General features: G+C 39.3%; 2 protein-coding genes across 3 annotated transcripts in view; both read right to left on the reverse strand.

The window, feature by feature from the left end:
• The window catches only part of LPCAT2 (lysophosphatidylcholine acyltransferase 2), a 63,583-nt gene that overhangs the window by 16,118 nt on the left and 20,232 nt on the right, over positions 1-27,233 (reverse strand). For both annotated transcript variants that reach the window (XM_033844211.2, XM_033844210.2), the window contains 3 exons: positions 18,839-18,921; positions 16,130-16,255; positions 14,393-14,546 (listed from right to left, as the gene is read on the reverse strand). In XM_033844211.2, the coding sequence (XP_033700102.1) occupies positions 14,393-14,546; positions 16,130-16,255; positions 18,839-18,921 (363 nt within the window). The remainder of the gene's footprint in view (positions 1-14,392; positions 14,547-16,129; positions 16,256-18,838; positions 18,922-27,233) is intronic.
• CAPNS2 (calpain small subunit 2) lies at positions 682-1,711 on the reverse strand. The gene has a single exon (XM_004316757.3). The coding sequence runs from the start codon at positions 1,612-1,614 to the stop codon at positions 865-867; it is 750 nt and encodes a 249-aa protein (XP_004316805.1). The 5' UTR covers positions 1,615-1,711; the 3' UTR covers positions 682-864.

Consider the following 27,233-nt stretch of genomic DNA (forward strand, 5'->3'; position numbering starts at 1 on the left):
CAAACAAATGAAAGAATATTCTTTGCTCTGAGGCAGGGCAAGACGTGACAAGAGCTGGCTAACATCAGCAGGGCGTGCCTGATTTGAGGTACATGTAAGAGCGATCACTTTGATTCATTAAGGCAACCAGAGACATTTCAACTATAAGTACACTCTTTCATTCCCCAATGCCCTGATTCTCTTTACAATTATATCAAAACAAAACTGTTACATGCTTATTTTGCTAGAGAAAAGGGACTAAAGAATTCTAGATTTTAGATAGTTGTTCCACCATTAAAAAAAATACTACCTTTTATAAAACTGCTTAATTTCACATTTCTGAACCTGTTTCTATACAGTTAAACAGGTTACCAGGAAAACACTTTTTTTTTTTAAAATGTAATAGAAAGACCTGATGTGAATTAACAGAAAAACAGGTTTTGAATTTCCTGCCTCCTCACCTTTTTTAAAGGAGAAAAATATATCTCCTGAGAGCTTTCTTGATTTATTCCAGGATTTTTTTCAAAATTTCATTCTTAACAATAACAACAACAGCTTTCCTGCTCTTTGGAATTCATTCACCAAATAAGAAATGATCTATTAACATCTACTCCGTTACAGCCTGCCTTGCATTCCCATCACATATATAAGTCCATATTAATCCTGCGTCTCAAAAAGCCGACATACAAACCACTCAGAACATTTTTCATGAAAAATCTGTTTAATTAAGCAGTAAAGGGCAGCACAAGTTCAGAAATAGGTCGGGTTATGAAAGAACTCGGCAGGAAATGACAGCTTTGGATGGGGTAACCGCAACCGTGCAGAGAGCATGGCTAAGCTTCCAGCACTCCTGTCCCCCAGGGTAGTCCCGACTTAGTGCCCACTTTAGGAATACATGGTCAGCTGCAGCCATTCTTGGATAGACACCTGAATCAGGCCATCCGCATCTCTATCCAGGGATTTGAAGGCACGAAACATGGCATCCAGGCGAACCAGGCAGCTGATGAAGTTGTTAAAATCCATACTTCCATCCTCATTGGCATATCGGCGGACAATCATTTGGTAAAGTTGTTCCTTTAGCTGGAAGCCTGCTGCCTGCAGAGCCCCCCGCAGCTGAGAACTTCCCAGAGACCCAGAATGGTCCCTGTCATATTGCTTATAAACACGCTGCCATTTCTTGATGTTGCTCCAGAGATACTTAAATTCTTTGAAGCCCAGCTTTCCAGTTGTGTCACTGTCCATGATGGACACGATGCTCCGGCAGGTGTCAAGACTAAAGCCGTCAGACTTCAGATCCTTGTGCTTAGACAGGACTTTGTTGAGAATATTCATTAGGTGAGTGGCATCCACTTCCATGTCTGGTCCAGCCAGCTGTGCAAATTGTTGCCGAAACCGCCTAACTTCCTCACTTTCATTGGCCTCCACGTTGGTGAAATGCTGCTCAGTGGGTGGTGGTTCCGGGGTATACTGAGCAGCTGCAGTCTCGCTGATAAAATTCACAATTCCTCCAACTATCCCTCCAATATTTCCTGCTCCTCTACTTTTCTGACTGCCTCCTCCAAGAAGGTCTCCAAGAGCTTGTCCAAGACCTTGACCTTGATCTCCTCCTTCCAATAGAGACTTTACAAGAAACATGCTTTTGGTTTACCGAAAGAGTAAAGGGTAAAGGCTGCTGAAATCTTGGAGGTGGTATGAGAGCGATGAAATGGAGTCTAAGTAGTTTACATGTGGAAGAACTGGCTTTTCTGTACTTGCTTGCACTGTACAACACCCTGGGTGCACCTCCTACCCTAGTTGCCTGAATTCCACTAGGTCCTAGCACCTGCCATTTTTCAGAGGGCGTCAATAAAATACTCCTAAGTTATAGTATGTCTGACAAATTAGAAGAAATCATATTTTTAAGTGTAATATATTAAACTATACATTTCTATATGCTGTTAACTATTTTTAGTTCTCTTTCTCAGCACCTGAAAGATGACGTGGAGTTTCCTAACAGGAGAAGGTAAATGACTCAAGGATATCAAGAATTTCTTTTCTAAGGAATATTTATTGTTAGGGTACAACTGAAGAATTCTGGGGCACTGGAAAAATATTTACCTAATTCTCTTCCTTTAGCAAAGATCTGCAGCATCCAACGTTCTTAAGAAAAACTTGGAAGGGGGATTTTTAAAATGCAGGGTCCCCAGGTCCCATCCTCAGAGATTCTGATTCTGTATAGTCTGCTGTGGGGCTCATGATTTACGTTTCTGGAATCTTTTGGAAGTGTAACATTCACATAGAAAACTGTACAAATCACAAATATATAGCTCAAAGAATTTCATATATATATATATATATATATATATATATATATATATATATATATACCCATGTCATACACCCCGATCAAGAAATAGAACATCATCAGGACTTCCAAAGCCTCTTCATGCCTCTTTCCAGTTATTCTCCTCTCCCAAGGGTAACTAACCATTGTCCTGACATCTAACACCACAGATTCATTTTTGTACCTTAAATAAATGGAATCATATAGCATATACTTTTTTGTATCTTGTTTTTAAATTTTTAATTAAAAAATTTTAAAATTGTGGTTAAATACATGTAATGTGCAATTTACCATTTTAACCATCTTTTAAAAAATATTTATTTATTTATTTGGTTGCACTGAGTCTTAGTTGCGGCAGGTGGCTCCCTAGTTAGTTGCGGCAGGCGGCTCCCTAGTTGGGCTCCTTAGTTGTGGCACATGGGCTCAACACTTGAGTTGCAGCTCGTGGCCTCCTTAGTTGTGGCAGGTGAACTCTTAGTTGTGGCATGCATGTGGGATCTAGTTCCCTGACCAGGGATCGAACCCGGGCCCCCTACACAGGGAGCGCAGAGTCTCAACCACTGTGCCACCAGGGAAGTCCCCCATTTTATAATAGTTTTAGCTCTTATGCTTAGGTCTTTGACCCATTTTGAGTTAAATTTTATATATGGCATAAGGTAAGAGTCCACTTCATTCTTCTGCATGTGGTTATCCAGTTTTCTCAGCACCATTTGTTGAAAAGACTGTTCTTTCCCCATTGAATGGTCTTGGCACCCTTATCGAAAATCATTTGTATGCACACACACAGGTTTATTTCTGGGCTCTCTATTCTATACCATTGGTTCATATGTCTGTCTTTATGCCAGTACCACACTATTTGGATTACTGTAGCTTTGTAGTAAGTTTTGAAATCAGGAAGTGTAAGACTTCCAACTTTGTTCTTGTGCAAGACTATTTTGTCTATTCAGCATCCTTTGAGATTCCATATGAATTTTAGGATGGATTTTCTGACTTCTGTAAAAAAAATTTTTGTCGGGATTTTGATAGGGATTGCACGGACTCTGTAGACCACTTTGGGTAGTATTGACTTCTTAACAAGATTAAGAATTCCAATCCATGAACACAGGATGTCTTTCCATTTATTTGCGTCTTTTTAAATTTCTTTGAACAACGCTTTGTAGTTTCCAGTGTACAAGTCTTCTACCTCCTTGGTTGTTTATTCCTATTTTATTCTTTTTAATGCTGCTGTAAATAGAGTCACTTTCTTAATTTCTTTTTCATATTGTTTATTGTTAGTGTATAGAAACACAACTAAGTTTTTTTTAAAAAAATAAATTTATTTATTTTTGGCTGCATTGGGTCTTCGGTGCGGTGCACAGGCTTCTCACTGCAGTGGCTTCTCTTGTTGCGGAGCGTGGGCTCTAAGCACGTGGGCTTCAGTACTTGTGGCATGCGGGCTCTAGAGTGCAGGGTCAGTAATTGCATTGCACGGGCTTAGTTGCTCCATAGCATGTGGGATCTTCTCAGACCAGTGATCGAAACTGTACCCCCTGCATTGGTAGGCAGATTTATTTATTTATTTATTTATTTATTTATTTATTTATGGCTGCATTGGGTCTTTGATGCTGCACGTGGGCTTCCTCTAGTTGTGGTGATCAGGGGCTACTCTTTGTCACGGTGCACGGGTTTCTCATTGTGGTGGCTTCTCTTGTTGTGGAGCATGGGCTCTAGGCTCGTGGGCTTCAGTAGTTGTTGCATGCAGGCTTCAGTAGTTGTGGCTTGCGGACTCTACAGCATAGGCTCAGTAGTTGTGGCGCACGGACTTAGTTGCTCTGCGGCATGTGGGATCTTCCCAGACCAGGGATCAAACCCGTGTCCCCTGCATTGGCAGGCGGATTCTTAACCACTGAGCCACCAGGGAAGTCCCCACAACTAAGTTTTGTGTGTGGATTTGTATCCTGCAACTCTGCTGAATTAGTTTATTAGTTCTAACAATTGTGTGTGTGTGTGTTGTCTGCAGGATTCTTTTACATATAAGATCATGTATTCTGTGAGCAGGGATAATTTTTCTTCTTCCTTTCCAGCTCATATTCCTTTCATTTCTTTTCTTGCCTAACTGTTTTGGCTAGGGCTTCCAGTACTATGCTGAATAGGAGTAGTGAAAGCAGGCATCCTTCTGTGTTCCTAATCTTAGAGGAAAGGTTTTCAGGCTCAAACCATTGAGTATGCTGTTGGCTGTGGGCTTTTCATATATGGTTTTTATTATGTTGAGGTACTTTTCTTCTATTCCTAGTTTGTTAAGTGTTTTTATCTGAAAGGGTGTTGAATTTTGTCAAATGCTTTTTCTGGATCGATTGAGGTAACTGTGTTTTTTCCCCTTTCATTCTGTTAATGTGGTTTATTACATTGATTGATTTTCATATGTTGAACCACCCTTGCGTTCAAGGAATAAATCCCACTTAGTCATGACGTAAAATCCTCTTTATGTGCTGTTGAATTCTGTTTGCTAGTATTTTGTTCAGAATTGTTGCATCAATATTCATATAGGGGACTTCCCTGGTAGTGCAGTAGTTAAGAATCTGCCTTCCAGTGCAAGGGAGATGGGTTCGATCCCTGGTCAGGAAACTAGATCCCACATGCATGCCACAACTAAGGAGCCCATGAGCCACAACTAAGGAGCACATGTGCTGCAATTAAGTAGCACACGTGCTGCAACTAAAGGAGCTGGCGAGCCGCAAGTAAGGAGCCCGCCTGCTGCAACTAAGACCAAAATAAATAAATAAATAAAAAATTCATATAGGACATTGGTCTGTAGTTTTCTTTTCATGTACCGTTGACACTTGAACAATATGGGTTTGAACTATGTGCCTTCATTTCTACTAGGATTTTATTCAATAAATACATACTACAGTACTACACTTGAGCTTGGTTGAATCTGTGGATGCAGAATCATGGATACATAGGGCCGCCTATAAAGTTATATGGAGATTTTCGACTGCATGGGGTTTGGTTCCCCTAACCCCTGTGTTGTTCAAGGGTCAACTGTACTATCTTTTTCTGACCTTGGTATCAGGATAATGTTGGCCTCATAGAATGAGTTGGGAAGTATTCCCTCCTCTTCAATTTTTGGGAAGAGTTTGAGAAGGATTAGTGTTAACTCTTCTTTAAACATTTGGTAGAATTCACTAGTGAAGCCATCTGGTCCTGGGATTTTCTTTGTTGGGAGTTTTAAAAAAAATTACTCATTCAATCTCCTTACTAGTTAGGTCTGTTCGTATTTTCTGTTTCTTCATGATTCAGTCCCGGTAGGTTGTACATTTCTAGGAATTTGTCCATTACATCTAGGTTAACCAATGTGTTGGCATACAGTTGCTCATAGTACTGTTTTATAATACTTTTTATTTCTGTAAATTTGGTAGTACTGTCCTCTCTTTTCTGATTTTGTGTGTCTGGATTCTCTTTGCTCAAAATTACATTTGTGAGATTTTATATTTTTAATAAGTATCTTCAGAAGTCAGTCTATGACAGATAGTCCCAGATAATACTTTGAGAAACCTCACCCTTGATACTAGGTAGAGTCAGGGTACAAGCCCTTCAGCAGTCTTTGGAAGTTCTATTGGTAAACTCAGGGAAAAGTGGCCAGGACATAACTAAGTCCTTATATCACTCAGCATTTTGGACCTTAATTTCAATCTGCAAACTGATGATAATAGTATCTCCCCTGCCTACTTCATAATGATTCAATTTCTTTTATTATGTTTCAGGACTTGGACTCAATATTTAGGAGAGAAAGATGAAAACATCAGGATTGCTGTCCTCAAGGATCAAAGAGACCCACAGAAAACTAGGTGTTGTAACTATAATCTGAGGTCTATTTTCACATTTCTACTATTAATACTAAACTATTACATTTGTATATAATATTCTTTGGTATATCGATTTTATAGAATTTCCATGAAAGACATAAAAGCATTTGAAATAAGGAAAGGAAAACTCAGAGAAGTTAAGCTACTTATAAAAGGTCACACAGCCAATATATTGTATAGGATTATCAAACCAATATGGGTGCCCAAAAGGGGAACAATAAGTTCTGCTGAGGAAAGGAAAGGAGAACATTTACCTACAGAAGAGGTAATGTGTAGGCCTGACCATAGGCTAAGTCAGAGTTCTCCAAAAAGACAAGATATATATATATATAAAGGGGTGGTGTAGTGAAAAGATAGAGGAAGTAAAGCATGTGTGGTATTCAAGAGATAATGAGTAGTCCAGTGTGATGAGAGTTTACTGCTGAGAATGATGGGAGATAAAGGCAACTCAATAGAATAGAATGAAATTGGAAAGGACTCTGAACTGCCATGTGACAAAGTCTATCTCACAGGTTACTCTGGAAACTACTAAGGCTCAAATATGAAGTCAAAAGGAGATTAAACGTAAAATTACTTTATAAACTGTACAATTCTAGAATTAAATAATGATTATTCTAGCTATTATTAGGGAGAGAATAGTAGCTGGGAGACACTGCTCTGTGTAGGACATGAGAGCAATGTCTCCTGCCACACTTAGTGGTTTATAGAAAACTCTCCATCAACTGGTTTTATGGCACAATGACTCCAATAACTGGTCTCATGGGCACCGTGAAATGGTCTCTGTAAACACCAAAGGCCAAATGTCTTCCTTTACCACACTGAAGAAGCACCACAAAAGGACTTTCTTCCCTTTAGGGGATCACAAGGGGCCATCTGGCCTCAGACAGATTTAAATCCATTCATATAAGCTTCTGAGGAAATTACATGGGCTTTGTTTTTATAATATTGCAAATTAACTTGACAGCATCCATTGTCATATAAAATGTGCCTCCTTATGACCATCTGAAGTGTTTTTCGCTGAAGTTTAAATCCAATTCCTCTCATTTATTTTCTGCTAAGATGGAAAGCATTTGGCTAACAGTTTCTCATAAACCATCATAGAATAAAAGACTGTTATTAGATTAACAAGCCTTTTCTTCTCTGGACTATTTAATCCCCTAAGGCTATTTATTAGAACATTAATAGGAACTTTGGTTGCTGTCTGGGGGAACTCTACTGTGCAGCTCTGGAGAAAAGGAGTAGGGGAAGAGGCCATATTCAATGGAAAATTTAACCCTCAATTTGAGGGGGAAGAGTTATTGAACTTAAAAAGTTAACAGTGACACACGAATGCTACTAGCAACACTATTCATAATAGTTCCAAAGTAGAAACAACCTAAATATCGACTAACAGGTGAATGAATAAACAAAATGTGATAAACTCATATAATGGAGTACTATTTGGCAATAAAAAGGGATGAATTACTGATACAGGCAACAACATGGATGGACCTCAAAAACTTACAATAAGTGATAAAAGCCAGACATGATACTGTATATTGTAAGATTCCATTATATGAAATGTCCAGAAAAGGCAAATCTATACAAGTCTCTATTCTAGTCTTTATTCTAGACCAGGTCTAGAACAACACAGGAGGACTTACTATAGTGGTTGCCTAGGGTTGGGAGATAGGTAGGTGACAGGAATTAACAGTTAATGACACAAGGAATCATAATGGGGTGATGGAAAAACTCTAAAACTGATTTATGGTGCTGGTTGCACAACTTGGTAAATTTACTAAAAAAATCATTGAACTGTATGCTTGAAATGGCTGAATGCTATGATATGTAAAATATGCCTCAAGAAAGTTATTTTTAAAAAGTCCAGAGATGGTTTGTAGTAAAAAGAATACTGAACTAGGAGTTCCCAGTGCTGCAACTAATCAGCTCTGTAGCCTTGAGCATACAACTTCCTCTTTTGGGCTGGAAGCTTCCTGAGAAATGAGGAAGATGGGCAATTTGACACTAAACATCCTTTCAGCTCTAGAATGCTGTGAGTCTAGATCTTCACGTGCCATGAAGTGGTGACTGCAGCTTCGTTCTTACCTTGCATTCAGTTTCCTTCTCATGCCCAAGTATTTTTATGTTATATATGACTGTAATTTAATCTTTTTCTTGGGTCTGGTTCTACAACTTTTAAAGACATACTTACATACCCTTATCCTCACTTTGACGTATTGTCTGGTTTTCAAAAGTATTCTGGTAACCTATCAAATATGTTGCTCCTCCAGACAGAACTCCAAGGTGGGGGGACTGAAGCAGGTCTCGAATAACACAGGACACACAGCTCCCGCTGTCAGTGAGGGCTCTCTGTCAAGTGGGGCTTTCACCTAACTGCAACATGATCTGGACCAGACCTTCCTAATTTATTGATGAGAATGTCACGTTGGATGAAATAAAAAACCTTTCTAGAGTCCATATAGATAATATCTATTTCTTCTTCTTTATCATCTTGGACTGTCACTCTGTTATAGGAGGAAATTAAATTGGTCTGACACAATTTGCTCCTTACAAAGCCCTGTTCTTTACCTCTTTATGCTCTTGGAGGAGGCCACTGCTCACTTGTTCCAATAAAAAATCGAGCTTTAATCAATGCCCTCTCCTTTCTGTTTCCTCTAAGTGTCTCCTAGGTAGATTTGCATTGAGAAGCCAAAAAGAAAGCATACAATTCTCATGCTTAAAAGGATATTTCTAGTGTAAGAACACTCAGGGAGGGAAAATATTATGCTGGACTGCATGGGGGAGTTAAGTCACCATGAGAATTGAAGAAGGAAATGGTCAGACATATAGGCCATCAAACTTTCAGGATGACTGGTACAACTGGATCGGAATGTTCATCTAGCCCACTCAGAAAGTTATAGCTTTCTTCTGTTAATTATATCATATGAGCTTTAGATTTCATATAACAAATCCTGATTAATTGAGATTGGAATCAAGATGAGTTCTTTTCACATGAGCTATGAAATACTAAAGTACACATCAAACCCGAACTGGAAATTTAAAGGATAGAAGAAAGGGGAAGAGGGGGGTGGAGGAGGGATAAATTAGGAGCTTGGGATTAACAGATACACACTACTAGATATAAAGTAGATAAACAACGAGGTCCTAGTGTGTAGCACAGGGAAAAATATTCAATATCTTGTAATAACCTATAATGGAAAAGAATCTGAAAAAGAATATATAAATATAACTGAATCACTTTGCTGTACACCAGAAACTGACACAACATTGTAAATCAGCTATACTTCAATTTAAAAAATAGGATAGAAGACCTTACTGTTGCAACCATTCACCTCTGGCACTGTATTATGAAAGCAGCCATAGACAGTACATAAACAAATGGGCATGGTTGGTGTCCCAATAAAGCTTTATTTACAAAATAGGCGTCAGACTGGATCTGGTCTATCAGCTGTAGTTTGCTGACTGTCACCTGCTATATTTCCTAAACTGATGAAAATAAAGCATGCTGGTAAAATTTAAGGACTGATCGAAGGATTGCAGTCAAGGCTTATAGCCACCATCGTTCCACGTCTGATTTAAAGGGGGTCATTCTGAATCTTTATTCTCACCAAATCTGTCTACTTCTTATTGACATCCTCCCCATTTCTAACTAGTGGTATATCTTCATCTTCACAGATGAGAGACTGATTTCTAATCACTCAGCTATAGCCTGGCATGAGCTCACTCTCTTTTTACCAAAACCATTATGCACACAACAGACCACAGGCTAAGAAAATTTAGATAGTTGGTTACTATTTCCATTCTCTAAAAAATGTGAAAACTGTCCTGATTTTTCCCATTTCGGCCTTCTAACGGGTACTTGGTTCTTCTGGCATTACTATGTCCTTTGTTTAAATATTAGAACAGGAAAGTGTGTGTATACTTTAGCACTTTGACAATCCATCATTTTTGGCTATTCTGGAGATCTTTTATTACTCTTTTGCATTGTGTGGAATGAATGCGTTTCTTTATCCGAGTTCTTCCTGTCTGCCCTGTTCTTGGCATTAGTTCAAGTGTTAAACCATGAGCAAATAATGAGCATATAATAACAAGCATCCTTGCTTGCCCTTCCCTGTTAGAGAAGGTAGGGTGCTGTATTATGCAGATTTTCAAGCTGAGAGTTAGGACAGGGCATTTATGTGGCTTAAGTGACTGAAAAAAAACAGAGAAATCTTTCTGAGTGGGGTGGATTAACTTTTCTATTCAGTTGTACAAATTATACTGAAAGTTTAGGACCAAATGTCCCACAAAGTCAAAAACATTTACAATCCTGCTCTTTGCTGAAAAAAGCCTGCTGATCCCTGAAATATAGCTTCGCCACCAGCGAATATACATACCGTTATGGTGATGTGTGCCAGATGGAACATGACCCTGAATGTATCATGAGATGTGCAGATGAGATGACTTGCCACTAGCAAGAGGTAAGAGGTAGATAACATGGTATACTGTCAAACTAGCAACAAAGATGATATGTGTGCTGCAATATTTGAGGACTTTGTCTCATAGGTATGTAAGATACTGCTGGCAGGGCAGCACATGGCTCTGCTCAATAACACAGCGTTGAAGAATGAATGAAATAAGGTGATGCTGTGTAGATATTCTTATAACTGTACAAATGTGTTATAATTATTTCTGACTTAGCCAGTGTTGTTTCTCAGTCCCATTAAGTGTATTTAAATGCCTTCAAGAGGGTTGGCAAAAAAATCTAGTCTTGAAAACTGAATTATGAATATAAAAAATGTTGAGAAGCCACTGTTTTAAACTACTGTCTCAGCTCTCAACTGTCTCTAACTCATGTGGACTTTTGACTAATCCCTATCAGCCTCTGATTCAGAGAGTTCAGTGTACATTTGGGAAAATAAAGAAGCTGAATGAAACCTAAAGATGAAAAGGGTCTTCTTTTCCTTTTTTTCAGAGATGAGACCTCTCCACAAAAAACTATCCTAATCCAATGAGCCATGCTATGCTTTGGACCATGAATGCCACATTTCTGTTGGACCTTGAAACCATCTGCCATCGCATATCTGACAATCTAAAAGAACACATCAGATTGTCAGAAGAAACTGAATGGACAGCACATTTTCTTTTTTTTAGGACAGACTGAGATGAAAACCATTATGAAGTTTTTGCAGACTTGCCAGGAATGTATGTGGGAAGAAGGAGTAAGGGGACATGGAGAGATATACAGATCTCTCCCCTTCCCCAAAATACCAACCACAATTGCACCAGACCTGGGGAGAGATTGAGAGAAGAAAAGAAGGAAGGGGAAAAGGAGAATAAAGTGGGAAAGGCACATGGGAGGAGCCCTCTGCCCTGCAAAAATTTATAGCTACTGAAATGAAAGAGCAAGAGGAACATCCCACCCTCTCTTTCCCACCCTTCTTCCTCCCCCACCCCTCATAAGTATTGAGTTTAGCAAGATAAGCTACTCAGAGAGAAATAAACTATGACGTTACTGAACTTCTTTGTCTTTTCCGTGGAACATTTCCCAGCTAAATCCCTCCAAGAGAGCATGGAAGTGGGGATGTGCACAGGGTGTGGCAACGATTACATAATTCAGCTTCTCAAAACAAAGCAAATCTTCACAGGCACAGACATGCAGGTATGTTAAAAACAAAAAAAAAAGGAAAGCGAGAAAGACAGAGAGACAAAGAGAAGAGAAAAGGAAGAGGTAAAGAAAGGTCAAATGCATTAGTTGTTAATTCTCCAGATTATTTTCTCTACCTTCCAGTATGTTGGAGATCAAAAGTGTTTTAAAGACCAACTCATGGTCTATATCTAAAGCTAAGTCTATACACTATACAAAGAAGTGAAGAAAACTTAACAGTTACAATTGATACGTGAGCTGATTGAAGCAGTCCATGCAGAAGTGTGATTGACCACACTGGCCACAAAGGCTCACCAGTCTCCAAACTGCTTGGAGCTAATTGTATTCTTTCGTTCAGAGTGAGTCAATCTGGCTAACTAGGGCTTATTGTAATCCTTGGTTTACACTCTCTTCCCCACTCCCAAATCTTACCACATATCCCAGTGCTATAGAAACAATGGGGCCACTGGCAGGTATCATCAGTCATCAAAAGACAGAACTGGTGTCAAAGCAATCCTGTTATTGCTGTTATGACAGTTTGACACCTGAAAGACAGGGCAACTTCTATGGAGACTATTTTTTTTTTTGCGGTACACGGGCCTCTCACTGCTGTGGCCTCTCCCGTTGCGGAGCACAGGCTCCGGACGTGCAGGCTCAGTGGCCATGGCTCACGGGCCCAGCTGCTCCACGGCATGTGGGATCCTCTCGGACCGGGGCATGAACCCGCGTCGCCTGCATCGGCAGACGGACTCTCAACCACTGCGCCACCAGGGAAGCCCTCTATGGAGACTATTTTTAATCTTGATTAAAAATCCTGATGAGCATAAAGTCTATGATGTGCTTTGAACTTCCCTCTTGGTCCCTGTTTCATGTCACTTCCCATTTCCCCATCTCCTGTTCTTATTTGTATGTCCCTGCCATATTCCCTCCTGTCACCAAGTTCATATTTATAGAAACTTTATTTAAAATTGCTTGCATGGTTTCCAGAGCCATATTGAAAAATGCTATACAAATCTCACAGAAATACTAGTAACAGTACAAGTGAAAAGTGCCTGTATTTTCCCAACTTGCACTGTTACATACCATAATTTACATCTCCTTTTCCCTAAATCTTCATTACACTTTAAAGTAGCACTATTGCAGTGACACATTACCATTTCACGGACAAGGAAAAAATATTTGTATGCTGCAACAAGCACAGAAGAGAGGCTTGTGCACTCCATACGGAAGAAGGTTGCTTACCTGTATCATGTTAAAGAATAGTTCATCTAAGGGACATCCCTGGTGGCGCAGTGGTTAAGAATCCACCTGCCAACGCAGGGGACACAGGTTCGAGCCCTGGTCCGGGAAGATCCCACATGCCGCGGAGCAACTAAGCCCGCGAGCCACAACTACAGAGCCCACGTGCCACAACTACTGAAGCCCGCACACCCAGAGCCCGTGCTCCACAACAAAGAGAAGCCACCACAATGAGAAGCCTGCGCACCGCAACGAAGACTAGCCCCCGCTCGTCGCAACTAGAGAAAGCCCGGGCCCAGCAGCGAAGACCCAACGCAGCCAAAATTAAAATAAATTAAAAAAAAAAAGTTCATCTAAGAGAATAAGTCACAGAATAAGTCATTAGGAATGTTAGTGACCTCTGGGTAAGAAGAAAAAGAAAAGCTCTGTCCTGGTTTCTGTCAGCAGGCTATAATTTCTTTGCAAAGTATCTTTTCCCAGTGGTTGATAGAGACCTGGGACTTCTGGTGCCAGCCAGGATGGAATGAGCTTAGTTTAGCCTATCTCTCCTTCTCACTACAATTAGAAACTCTGATCGAAATACAAAAAGCACTACCTCTGGATAAAATACCATGGCAGGAGGAACTTGAAAAACAACCAGATAGGCCTGAAGGCAGCAGGATGAAATTATTAAATTGTTGAAAGTGAAGAACTCTATACAGAATTCCATATATGTACAACAAAAATATCCCTCAGGAATGAATGTGAAATAAAAAAGATAACAATCCTAAGTATTTACCCAACCCTAAGTATTTACCCAAGTAAAAGGAAAACTATATTCACTCAAAAACCTATACATGAACGCTTAGAACAGTTATATTCATAATTGTCCCAAGGTGGAAACAAACCAAATGTTCCTCAATTGGGGAATGGATACACCAGGTATGGTACATCCACACAATGGAATACCACTCAGCAATAAAAGGAGACAAATTACAGATACATGCAATAACGTGGCTGAATCTCAGGTGCGTTATGCTGAGTGAAGAAGCTGGACTCAAAAGGATATACTAAATGATTCCATTTGTATGGCATCTGGAAAAGGCAAACCTATAGGGATGGAGTGATTGCCAGTGGTTAAAGGTGAGGGAGGGGCTTGACTATAAAAGCCTAACTACAGGGAATTTTTTTTTTTGCAGTTGTATTATTATATTACTATTATTATTGCTACTACTACTATTAAGCTGAAAAACAAAATCATGCAATTAAACAATGGGCTCAGCCTTGCTTCTTCTAACACTGACCTAGCAAGTTTTTCTAATGCCTGCCATACTGATTTATACCCTGTGGGGACTCACGAAATAAAACTATTTGCATGTTAAAGATTAAACTTTAACCTACCCTGTCAAAGAGCGCAAAAAGTTGTCTCAAGACATCTGAAACAGGCAGCTTCAAATACTCCGCAAATTCTTCAATTCCGATTCTTCCTCCTTTAGAGGAACTTGCAATAGCGGCATATTCATCCAAATGCTTACGGATCCCATCCCAATCTAATCTAAACAAAGAGTTATGAAGATGTATTAGCGTTTTACAATCCACATGGACATTTTGTGAGTTTTGTTTTATTCATCTGTCTGAGGGAAAAATATATTCAGTGTTACATTTGAAAAGGAGAAGAAAACGAATTAAAAAATTTTTTTTTTGCGGTACACGGGCCTCTCACTGTTGTGGCCTCTCCCGTTGCGGGGCACAGGCTCTGGATGCTCAGGCTCAGTGGCCATGGCTCACGGGCCCAGCCGCTCCGCGCCATGTGGAATCTTCCCAGACCGGGGCACGAACCCGCGTCTCCTGCATCTGCAGGCAGACTCTCAACCAGTGCGCCACTAGGGAAGCCCCAAAAACGAATATTTTAAGGCACACTTTGAACATGGATACAGACTTCTAATTTTTTAAAGGATATTAACATAACTATAATTATCCCAAATATCTGAGGGAAAGAAAAGTAACTGGGAAAAGGAGCAATGTGGTAAGATAATAAATGACTCATGAGAAGAAAAAAAGAACTCACATTTTAATCTAAATATTACTTAGTAAGTCAACAGTACTTACTGAGTTGTTAAAAAAAATATACAATTCTTGCTTTCAAGCTTTCCGGATGATAATGAATTCACATTTCACAAAATGTTGTGATGGGGGATTCATTAGACTTTGTACACTTCCTCCAATATTAGTTATAAAACACTTTAAAAAACACTGGAAAATATACTGTAGCTTACATCACATCCTGTAGAGTTAAACAGGTGACTTAACATATACTTCTACATCCAATTTCAGTAACTATCTAATTTTTTCAAATCTATTGGAATATTGTAAAAATATAACATCAAAACATTGCTATCTAGAAGATATAAATAATGTTTGCTACATCAGTTATCAAAAAATATTTTTTAATATTGAACTTTAATACAGTAACTGGTTCTGCAGCTCCCTCCTAGGGAGGATGCCAAGGTCTACTGAGTTAATAAATTCTGCAGATCCCTGTCAGGGCTGAAAACAATGAACTGTAATCAGAGAGGGATGTGGGAGTTACACCTTCATACCGGGAAGTTCAAAGGGAATGTTCTAAATGGTTTAAACCAGATCATTAAAATCACAATTTTTTTTTTTTTTGCCTTTTCAAAAAAATTATGTACCCAGAAGGAGAAGGTTGATCTAGGGAAGTATTTAAAATTCAATGATAGTCAGAATTGCTGCTCTACAAGTCAATTCCTATTTCACATGAGGAGTTCTGACCACCTCGTGCCAGTACCATATAATTATGCCATCTTTCTTATAAGAAGGTGGCAGGACCAACTACTCAGCTGTTTCTGGGTAGGGAGGCAGATCTGTGCTGACTCGTGTTTACTATCTCGTTCTCCTCTCATGACCAACGCACATATTTCTAAGTTAGCTGTTCTTGAAAAAACAAAACTAGATGAACTAAATGGGAGATAAATTCACATCCCTGGCTTTCTTAATAAACACCACGTAGGCTCTAGAGTTTGAGCACTAATGAAAGCAGAGAAAATAAACATAAGAGGAGTTCAGGTCTCTTTTGGACACCTTTAGGAAAGCGTGGTAATTTTAAAATATGCTTACTTCAATTTCCGGCTGATTTTGGTAAATTCCACCAACCCAGCTTCCATAGGCAGTGTTAGCTGTCCTGCTGAAATCATCAATCTGCAGTCTTCATAGGTGTGATCTGTTACTGGAATTCTCAGAGCTCTAAAGTATTAAAAAACAAACAGATTCAACTTTTTAAAAAAGGTGATGGTTTTTCATTAGGCCTGAATTGGTCAACAAACGACAGTAAATGGAAAAGTATTTACTACTTTTTGAACCAGTGGCTTTGGCTTATTATTGCCAAAGAGATATATTTCTCTACTTCACAGACTTATTGTGGCTCGAGTTAATCTCCTTATGTCTGTGTGCTTCTGCCAGCTAGTCATTTTTGTTCTGTGTTTTGACTACAGTGATAATAATAGTTGAGTTCAGTCCATGGAAAGTAATGAGAAGACTTAGGTTCAAGTCCTATGGAGTCTTTTACCAGCTGGCACTTAACCTAAGCCTCACTTTTCTCATCTGCACATGGGAATAATCACTTCCTCCACAGGGTTATTTTAAGGACCAACTAAGAATGCCTGTGGAAGTGCCATTTAAACAGATAAATGGTACCTGTACATATTATAAGTGAATGGTCTATCCATATTGGTAGCTAGCTGCGTCTTTCCATCTTTTAAGACTGAAGATCACCTTCTTGCTACATAGCAATCTTCAAAAAATACTAATGAGGACTGATTATAAGATCATATTTCTTCCAAACCTAAACACCCTCCATCCTCAAAGGAGTGCACAATACCGACTACCTCCCTCCTGCTCAGAGATCTACTTATAGTGAAACAGATTTGGAAAAAATACATATTAACAAGAACTTGAAATAACACTGGAGTGACAAGAAGAAAATCTGTGCTGTACATAAAATAATTTCCTGCAGATCCCTCTTGGCTAAATTTTTATTCACACACATTCAGTGACAATCATAAAATTATGTCATCAACTGTTATTTGATTTTGTTGAATCATGGCTAAGAACATTCAATTTTCAATGAATGCAATATGAATAAACATTTTTTTCCTACCTGCCACTAAGCTGTTTTTGATTAATGACTATTTGGGTGTAAGAATATATAAGGAAAATAAAAATTAAAAACACTTCAGGAATTATGAGTAAATAGTAGAACAAAACAGTTAAGAGCTTGGGCTTTGGTAATAGGAAGCGTGAATTTGAATCCCAGCCCAGAAACTCTCACTACCTCAGAGCCTCCATTTTTCTCACTTGCCTCAGAGCTGCTGTGAAGATTATGTTAGGTAACACAAGCAAATGGCCTAGCACAGGATTTGGTAAATATTTATTAGTGGTCGACCACCACTACTTACCTCGGCTTTGCTCTTTACCATTTTCAAATGCTTTTAACATTTCCTACTTGACTCTCATAATAACCAAAACTATGAGAAAAGCCAGGCAAGGATTAGAATTCCCACTTTACACATGAGGAAAGGAGCCTTGGAGGGAACTTATCCAAGGTTGTACAGCTAACTGAGGTCTTTCTTACTCTTTATCCAAGGCCCTTCTACCTCCACGCCTCCAAATCCAGGAAAAGGCTGCTTAAACAAACCTTTCCTGTTTTTAGGCAGGTTTTGGGAAGTCAAACTATCTGATATGAATTCTCTCAGTTCCTAATACTTATCTTCCTTCCTAAATTTTGGACATAAGCTAGTATGAAAACATAATGGAAGAGGGAAGAAAACAATATCAAAGCAAATTTTGTAGCTGCTCTAGAAACTAGGTAAATCAAGTACATGTAGGGACACGTAGTAACAAAAGTTTTTCAGCCAAACACGTAAACATTTATTCTTTTTTGAAAATAAAGTTAGTCTCCTGTGAAATATTAATATATGTAATATACATATAATATATATAATCTTGCTTATAATGCCAAATTCAGCTATGAAGCTCAATTCAGAGTTCTCATTGCATTTTTACTAAGAGAATAAATACTGCTGGCTTATTAGCTCCAAACCTACCGTTGGGCATGACTGAGGGAGGTGGTGCTTGGGGAGAGGGTGCACACCTGGAGGGTTCTGAGGCTGCCTGGGTGGTGGGGATAGTATAACACACTCTTTCATTACAGGAGGAGAGGTGATTTATCTAATCAGGATAGTGGCCAGTTCAAACTCCCTTAAGTGCAGGAAAATACTTGCCTTATGTTTTGCAGTTTCTAAATCCTAAATTTATAGCCATCCCCTTAATGAGGGTGACTTTCCCCCTTTTCTATGCATCTATTGCATTCCCTTGCAAACTTTTCCCTTTTTGGTGCTATAATCATTAATGCCTTTGAAACACGTGGCCTTGGCAGCTATATGGAGGCTGAGGGGATAGAAGGTGGGTCACAGCAGGAACCACTCAGACCACCATTAGCTTTGTCTGACAGCGACTGGCCAGCTTGGGAGAATTCACCCTTTGGAGGTCACTGGCTGGTTTCTCCTGGTTCATGTACCCTCCCTGTTCACCTTCTGGCAAAGCTACGTCTGCATTAGTTTGGGGTTACGTCAGGGAAAATATTTATAGATTGTCTTACTGACTGCATTCCTAGGCACATGATTTTTCCTTACCAAAATGAGTTGGGGAATGAGGCCCTCAGACAGAAAAAAACAAAGACAAAAAACAAAAAAACAAAAACAATGTTAAATGCCATTTACCAATAATTTTAAAACTATTTACTGATCATAATCACATATAGATACTTACTCTGCCATTAAATTCCGGACTGTACTGGCAAAAAGGACAGGATCACTTTTTTCTTCATCATTTGGTATTTGAACAGGCATAAACTGAAAGGCAAATATACCTTTCCATTACAATTGTGAGGCCTAAGACTTTAAATGCTAAATTAATTTATAAGCTGTCATTATATGAAATCCCCTGCCTTTCTAGCACACGGGTTATAGGATAGAATGTAAAGAGCACTGTGCTTGGACTCAAGAGATCTGAATCCAAGCTCTGGGTCTTTCTGTGTGTTAACTAGTATGACCTTTAACTTTTCTGAACTGTCTCCTCAACTCTGAAAGGAGGGCTATGACCACCTATGTCCTGGGTTGTGGTGAGGATGAAATGAACCAATGTCTGGAATTCTGGAAGTTGTAAAGCTGAAACTACTCAGATCTTACTCTCAAAGCTGCATTTTCTCCCACCTACCCTCTGTGTGAAAATGTTATTAGTGGTAGTACTTTGTTTTTTGTAGTTTATCTTCTCTATCCATTCCTATATCAGCCATATTTTTATCACTTGATCAAGCTTTATGTTTGATCATTTCTTCTGCTTGTTTTTGAACCCTTATATTGGTTTTCTACCATTTTTGCTTTATCATTTTAAATTTTACTCTTTTTTCTCCACTTGATAATCTGTGATACCTCATTTGTACTATTCTTGTTTTTAATTATAGTTTCCTAACATTAACAAGCTTTCAGTGCTATATTTAAGTCATTGTACATTTTTTGAGCACCTACTATATACCAGGCAAGATGAACAGGACCCTAATTCCCACTCTAAAGAAGATCCATATTTTAACAGGATAGACTGACACAACACACACTATCATTACCCCTAATGATAGGGCTTAAAAGCTTAATTAACTTACTTAAAGTTATATGGGTCACATGACTAGGATTCAGCTCAAGGCCTGTCAGACTTTAAAACCCTTGTTTTTCCCACTAAACCATCCTTCCTCGAGTATGAGCACAAGGGATAGGAAACGATTAATTTGGTCGGGGGCTGGGAAAAGCAACCAAAGAGGTTTTATAGAAGAGCTAATGCTTGATCTTGACTTTCTGAGGATAAACATGATCTTGCCAATTCCTACTGTTTATTAACTGAACCAGGCACCACGCTAGGTTTTTTATATGCATTATTTCATTTTACTAATCCTCCCAATTCTAGTCATAAGGAATTGGGGATCACAAAGATTAAAAGACGTGCTCAAGATTTCATGGCTCATTTCCATTCAACAAATCCTGCTTAAGCACACTGTTATATGCCAGGCATCACACTAAGCCTTGAAAACATGACAAGGAAGTTCTGCCCTCAAGGAGTTCTTCATGCAGTGGGGAATAAATGTGCGATACAGTGAGCTAAGTCCACCATTAAGGGCTACCATCCTTCAAGAACCTACTGTGTACTGGGTACTTTATATAAGGGGTTTTATGTGCGAAATCTTGCAACAATTTCTTGAGGCAAATTCTACCATTTCCCTTTGATAGGTAAAGAATGTGGCTCCAAGAGGTTAAACGATATAGCTAAGCCACACACAAATGGCAGGGTCACAATTTGAAAGAAAAGTAAGTATCTGTATAAATAACACCACTTTCAGACTCACATGGACCTGTTTTCAAGCTTGTTAACCATGTTTAAGAAGCCTACGGGGGGCTTCCCTGATGGCTCAGTGGTTAAGAATCTGCCTGCCAATGCAGGGGACATGGGTTCGAGCCCTTGTCTGGGAAGATCCCACATGCCGCGGAGCAACTAAGCCCGTGAGCCACAGCTACTGAGCCTGTGCTCTAGAGCCCGCGAGCCACAACTACTGAGCCGCAGCTACTGAAGCCCACGTGCCTAGAGCCCATGCTCCGCAACAAAAGAAGCCACTGCAATGAGAAGCCCGTGCACCGCAACGGAGTAGCTCCCACTTACCGCAACTAGAGAAAGCCCTCGTGCAGCTATGAAGACCCAAAGTAGCCAAAAATAAAATAAATAAATTTATAAAAAAAAAAAAAAAAAAAGAAGCCTACGGGCAATAGTGACTCAGAGATGAAGTTTAAGCAAGGGAGTGAAATGACCCAGTCAAAGTTTTTGAGCAGTAACTTTGGTGGCAGGGAGTGGATAACCAAAGAGGAAGAGGCTCGGAGCAGGGAGAACCCCTGGAGGCAACCACAATCACTCTGTGAGTGATGGTAAGACCATGAATAGAGGGAGGCAGGGAGGGTGTACAGGCCAGCATGGACCCAACTGGCATTTTTAGGATAAAATGGACAGAAATCATAGGCTAATGTGCTATTTGTTATTTTACTTCTCACATTTATTTTATTAACATCCTCTCCAAGAGGACAGTGGCATGCTGCGGAGACAGCACTAGGCCTGGGTTGATGCCTTGGCTCTGCGATCCTGGAAAAGTCATTTAGACTTCATAGGCCTCAATTCCCTCTCTTGTCAAAGGAGAAGTTTGAGTAGGTGCCGTCTAAGGTCCTTTCCAACTGGACTTCTAAGTCTATCTTTTCACTTAGTATCCAGTCATTCTTTAAGATGGAAAAATAAACTAAGCCACCAGAGGTCCCCACATCACTTATATATCCAGAGCAATGAAAAATCTTTGCAAATAAATATTTCTAAAAATTCCCTCCATCCTGTTCTAGTAAAATCTCTTATAGTTGCTTAGGATGAAATCCAAGGAAGAAAACTATGTTAAAATCAATGTTCATAAAAACCTAACAAAATAATACAATCAATTAAAGTTTTAAATTGCCATTTAATTCTTCATTAAAAAAAGCTAAATACTCATTTATAATATATTTGATTGGTAGGTCATAAAAGTTCATACTGAAAACCCTAAAAAATAATTGCTGTTACACTGTTAACCAAACACAATACAATGAACTATGGGTTTGGTTCCTTTTAGTGCAGGGAATATATTCCATAAAATGATTTTTAATAATGCTTATATTGGCATGGCATCTTATTCTTGAGGAAAATAATTCCCCTGAGAGTTCAAAATAGTTAAAAGCCTGGATTTGATACTCACTGGTCTTGGAGGCCCCCATGCCTCCTGAGAAGCAATTCAATGGAAATTCTAATAAAAAGTCATCTCTCCTTGGATAAGATCTTGCCCTCTATATCACATTTCCAATTTGTACAACGTCATTCAAGGGTCACAGCATGAACATATCTTTTACTTGGGAAGGAAGATCAGCCAGAGAGAGGGGAACATGATTGTCATTGTCTATTACTGAACGCTAATACACACCTAAATACCCCAGTGACCCCAGGACCACAAGTTATCCTTTCTACCTTTATCTTCTCTCGTTATCCCCAGTATCCACATTGATGGCCCATCTTGATTTCACACCCCTTCATCTGGCCACAGATATTCTCCTCAACTCTACCTTGGCCATGGAAAAAACATGCAATTCTAATTCCTCCTCTGACAAGTTCTTCCATGAGAGTTTCTCCTCATTATCTATTAGTGTTTACTTCACCCCTAACCTGGTCCTGCAGAGACCCCAAGAAACTGACGGTCACCCTCAGGAACTATTCATCCCTCTCTGCCACCCCCTGCTGACAACATCTGTCTGCCTATCTACACTGTACTTTGAGAATCAGACACTTCTCTATGACCCTTCTGTCACCTAGAATCTGTCACTTCTGCCACATACTCGGTCACCTCTCCTGATCCCGCCTCCCTAATCCTGTTAGAGAGTGATGCTAACTGAGAGATGCTAAACAAAGGTACAAAATCTTACTGGCTGAGGCTACTACAAATTCATGTTCAGTTCCTTGGAGCTGCTTGAAAAATTATGTAATTTCCCAAGGTGACCATGCTGCCTCCAAACATAAAAAAATACTTTTTTGTTTCTGTTGTCAAACATCTTCTTTTATCCTTCTAATCTGTGTAGGTGGGCCAAAATATGTGATCTTAACATTGGGTCTATTTCTTTAATGTTTATGTGATAGGTGAGGATCAAGTTACTTAAATCGAACCTCACTGCTGCTTGGCAGGCCTCTTCTGTCCTTCTTTGACCTGCTGCCATCATATTTTCCTGTTTCAAACGTGTTCCTTGCTTCTCAAGTTGCAATTCCACTTTCATCTCAATAATACTTCATTTTCAACTTTAGAAAGAAGACAGTGAAGGAGTTCAGGACATGCAACTGCAAAATGTGCCACTTGGGTATATCAATTATTTTGAGCTGTAGGCACTTAAAAACAGCACTGCAGGGAGAGGTTTTCTCTGAACTCCCCTTATCTGCCCATGACAGATCCTCCAAAAAGAACTCAATTGTCCTAAATGTGCTCCTGGGGAGTTTCATCAAACAGGGAAGACTGACTCTCATCAGAGGGGAGGAGACTAGAAGTCAACATCACACCCAGACAAACTTTATCACACACCATCATGTCTCCCATCTGTTCTAAAGGCCCACTCGTCTTTCTTAAAAATCATTTACTCTCCCCTAAGTGGCCTATGCCCTCCCTCCCCTGCTTCTTTTTTTCTTTTTCTTTAATTTGAAACTTTTATTTCTGCTATAAACTATGTGGAAGCTCTAATTCATCTTGTTTTTAAATTGGAGTAAAATTGCTTTACAATGTTGTGCTAGTTTCTGCTGTACAATGAAGTGAATCAGCTATATGTGTACCTATAACCCCTCTCTCTTGGACCTCCCTCCCTCCCCACCCCACCCATCTAGATTGTCACAGAGCACCAAGCTGAGCTCCCTGTGCTATACGGGAGGTTCACGCGTATTTACGTCAAACCTAATCTCCCAATCTCCCTCTTTTTCCCCGTGTCCATATGTCCATTCTCTACGTCTACGTCTCTATTTCTGCCCTACAAATAGGTTCATATGTACCATTTTTCTAGATTCCACATATATGCATTAATATATACTTGTTTTTCTCTTTCTGGCTTACTTCACTCTGTATGACAGACTCTAGGTCCATCCACATCTCTACAAATGACCCAATTTCGTTCCTTTTTATGGCTGAGTAATATTCCATTGTATATATGTACCACATCTTCTTTATCCATTCATCTATCGTTGGACATTTAGGTTGTTTCCACATCCTGGCTATTGTAAATAGTGCTGCAATCAACATTGGGGTACATGTGTCCTTTTGAATTATGGTTTTCTCAGGGTATATGCCCAGTAGTGGGATTGCTGGGTCGTATGGTAGTTCTATTTTTAGTTCTTTAAGGAACCTCCATACTGTTCTCCATAGTGGCTGTATCCCCTGCTTCTTTTAATATGGTATATAAGCTCTCAAATCTCACTTTTTTGGGTATTCACTTTTTATTCCCTGTGATGCCCTTGTGAATATCATATTAAAACTTAATAAATCTGTATATCTTTTCTGCTGTTAATCTGCCTATTATCAGTTTATTTCACAGACCCAGGAATCAGACCTGGGTGGGTAGAGGGAAGTCTTTCCTCCCTGACAGCATCCTGTGTAAACTCTGTCAGTTCCCTTTCCCGTTGCACCTGAGATGGGCTCCACAGCTCCAGCCCCCTCCTCACTGCAGTATCCCCTCTTCCCTCACCCTGCTTACTCTGTACCATCCTGACCCAGATGAGGAGGAGACTAACTGGCCTGTCTCCCACACCAGCACCTCTAGTTTGCACTTTTGGTCCCAGAGCCTCCTACCTCTTCTTGGGCCTTAGACTGCACATAAGATAAAGCCCAAATTCCCCTGCCTATTGTTTAAGACTCTCCATTACCCAGAGCCAGTCCTTTACATGAATACTCACTACCAGTGAGACTGGTGTATTCATTGTTTACTGACCACATCAAGCACATTCCTTTCTATTAAATAAGTGATGATGAGAGGGAGAAAGATTGACGAGTGATGACGCTACAATCAACTTTTTCTTCTTCTAAGGAACAGAAAAGGATTTTAACAGGTGAATCTTAAGAAATGTGCAGTTCTGGGAATTCCCTGGCAGTCCAGTGGTTAGGACTTGGTGCTGTCACTGCTGGGCCTGGGGTTCAATCCCTGGTCAGGGAACTAAGATCCCGCAAGCCGCGCGGTTCAGCCAAAAAAAAAATAAGAAGAAGAAGAAGCAGAAAAGTGCAGTTCTCGTTCTGTTCGTGATTCTCCTTTACAGTCTTCAAAAGGAGAAATGCAAAAGAAGAAAGGTTTTATGAACGTTAGCTCCTTGCTTCCCCAAAGAACAGGAAAATCTAGTTGATAAGGTGAATAAAGGTTAATGCCTAACTCACCACATACTAGCACACAAGCAACCTGATTAAATCCTCACAACCCTATAAAATAGGTATTAGTATCCCCCTTTGACCAGTGAGAACACAGGCTTAGAGTGGTTTAAGTAATTTGCTCAAGCAAATACAGGTAAGTACTAGCAGAACTGGAACAAAAACCCCAGCTAACGCTCTTCTTGTAGCACTCTATTTCTCCACTTACAAATTCCAGAATTCTACCAAGTTCCAGAAGAAATTACCTCTGTTAGAACAAGTACATATGGGGTGTGTTGTGTGTGTATGTATGTATGTATTTGTGTGATGGTTTTCTAAAAGGCCCGTTTTAGATTAAAAACTACACATCATTTTAGTGCATTCGGATATTTAAATAAACTATATAAATGTATTTGAAACTTCTCTAAGTAATTAGCTTTAAGAGATTTAAAAAGTGATATATTTCTATAGGTGTTGATCATAACACTCATTATTATAATCCTTTCCTACATCAGAAATTTTTTAATGAAAAAAAAAAACCTCTTTCTATCACAAGGCAATGAATTACCTACCATTAAGTAATGCCAGCAGCCACTAGAAGCTCACTATAAGCTTTGCCAAGGAAGTTTCCTAAAGCAAAATATGTATGTCTACAGACAAATCATTTTTATGTATCTCTAATATAATGGATGGCTTTAAAGTCAACATATTTTGAATGCAAACTAAGACACAGCCCATGAAAAAGGAAACTGATTGTAGAGTCAATGTGAATGTCATGTTTCCATTCAGAAACTAGCTGTTATCCAGAGTGCTATATAGTCTGACTTTGCTTATATTCTCTCTCATGAGATAAACTAGAAGGCTCTTTATTTATGTCATATTTTGGGATGTTCCCTACTAGCTAGCTTATTCCGTATGCCCCTAAGCCATATGCTTATTAAGGAATACTTGTGGAGTAGCTGGCTGATAAAAGTGATCACTAAAAGATGCTTTAAGTACACCCACTATGCCACATTATGATTCAAAGAATAACTTTCAGTAGAACCGTTCTGTAGACACACATGGCATCATTGTTCAAAGATGCCACAAGACCAATTACATAGGGCATGAGGTTTGGAACTTGTTGTATTTTTAAGATCCAAGAGTCAAGAAAATAATAACCTTTTCAAAAATAAGTCTTTTTGTTGGGGAAGCAGAGAAGGAGTGGGTAAGGAAATAGTCCTAAATACTATATTCCCTAGATTTTTAGATATCTGATCATTTTGGTAATTAAAGAGATTGATAATCATCATTAATGAGGGGAGACTTGTGAAACTAAAGGATACAGCCTTCAACATACTGAGAAGTCCTTGACTCACAAGAACAAGGGTGTCTAAATGGACATTATAGTAACAATCCACTCATAGCTCATTTTAAAAACCATAAAGGTAAAGCTATATTCTTGAATAATACATCTTGAATTAGGTTTACCTAATTAATATTCAAGAAGGTCTAAAAACACATGTTAAAAATAATACCTAGGATTTCCATCCATTTTAAGAAAAAGGAAAGCAGAGGAGGTGCTTTTGAATAACCAAGACAACTGAAATTGTAGCAACTAAATGTACTGAGACTTCTGACTAAGCTGCATTGGGGCAGTTCAAGCTGGGCCTCCTTTGACGTGGTGGAAAAGCTGGAGCCTCAGAGCTAGTGCCCAGCCCCTGAGAGTCTTGAGCCAAGGTGTGGGTATACTTAGTGCCTGGCAGTCTGCTGGGATACATTTTCCAGTTACATCCCAACAGTGGGGAATTAAAATATTCAAAAATCATAAAGTAGTTAGGAGTCCCCTGGGTGAAAGGTAGACTCATAAATCTCAAATTAAATTACAGTTAAAATAAGAATACCCAATTTGAAGCCTAAAATTTCCATCTTCTTACCCTGCACCACAATTCTTATATATCAAATCCCTACCTATTCAGCTTTTTTCAACTGGTTGAAAGCCATTTTGTGTGTGAAGTTATCGAACAAAGGATATATTCTTTTATTTGCAGAAAATATTACCCAAACAGGTCTGAGGACAGGTTGGAGAATGCAAATATTATAATTGAAAAGAAAGAAGGACAGCCATGACATGGAAAGGAAATGTGGTAATAGTGGTCAGGGCAAAAGCATGAGGAATTTGCAACCTCTGTTGTAACACAATTTGACCACTGACAC

The sequence above is a fragment of the Tursiops truncatus genome, chromosome 19 (assembly GCF_011762595.2).
Source record: "Tursiops truncatus isolate mTurTru1 chromosome 19, mTurTru1.mat.Y, whole genome shotgun sequence".
Taxonomy (NCBI): domain Eukaryota; kingdom Metazoa; phylum Chordata; class Mammalia; order Artiodactyla; family Delphinidae; genus Tursiops; species Tursiops truncatus.

Bases quoted from the DNA above. Each gene is read 5' to 3' on its own strand.
- CAPNS2 (XM_004316757.3), bottom strand. From the start codon at position 1,614: ATGTTTCTTGTAAAGTCTCTATTGGAAGGAGGAGATCAAGGTCAAGGT.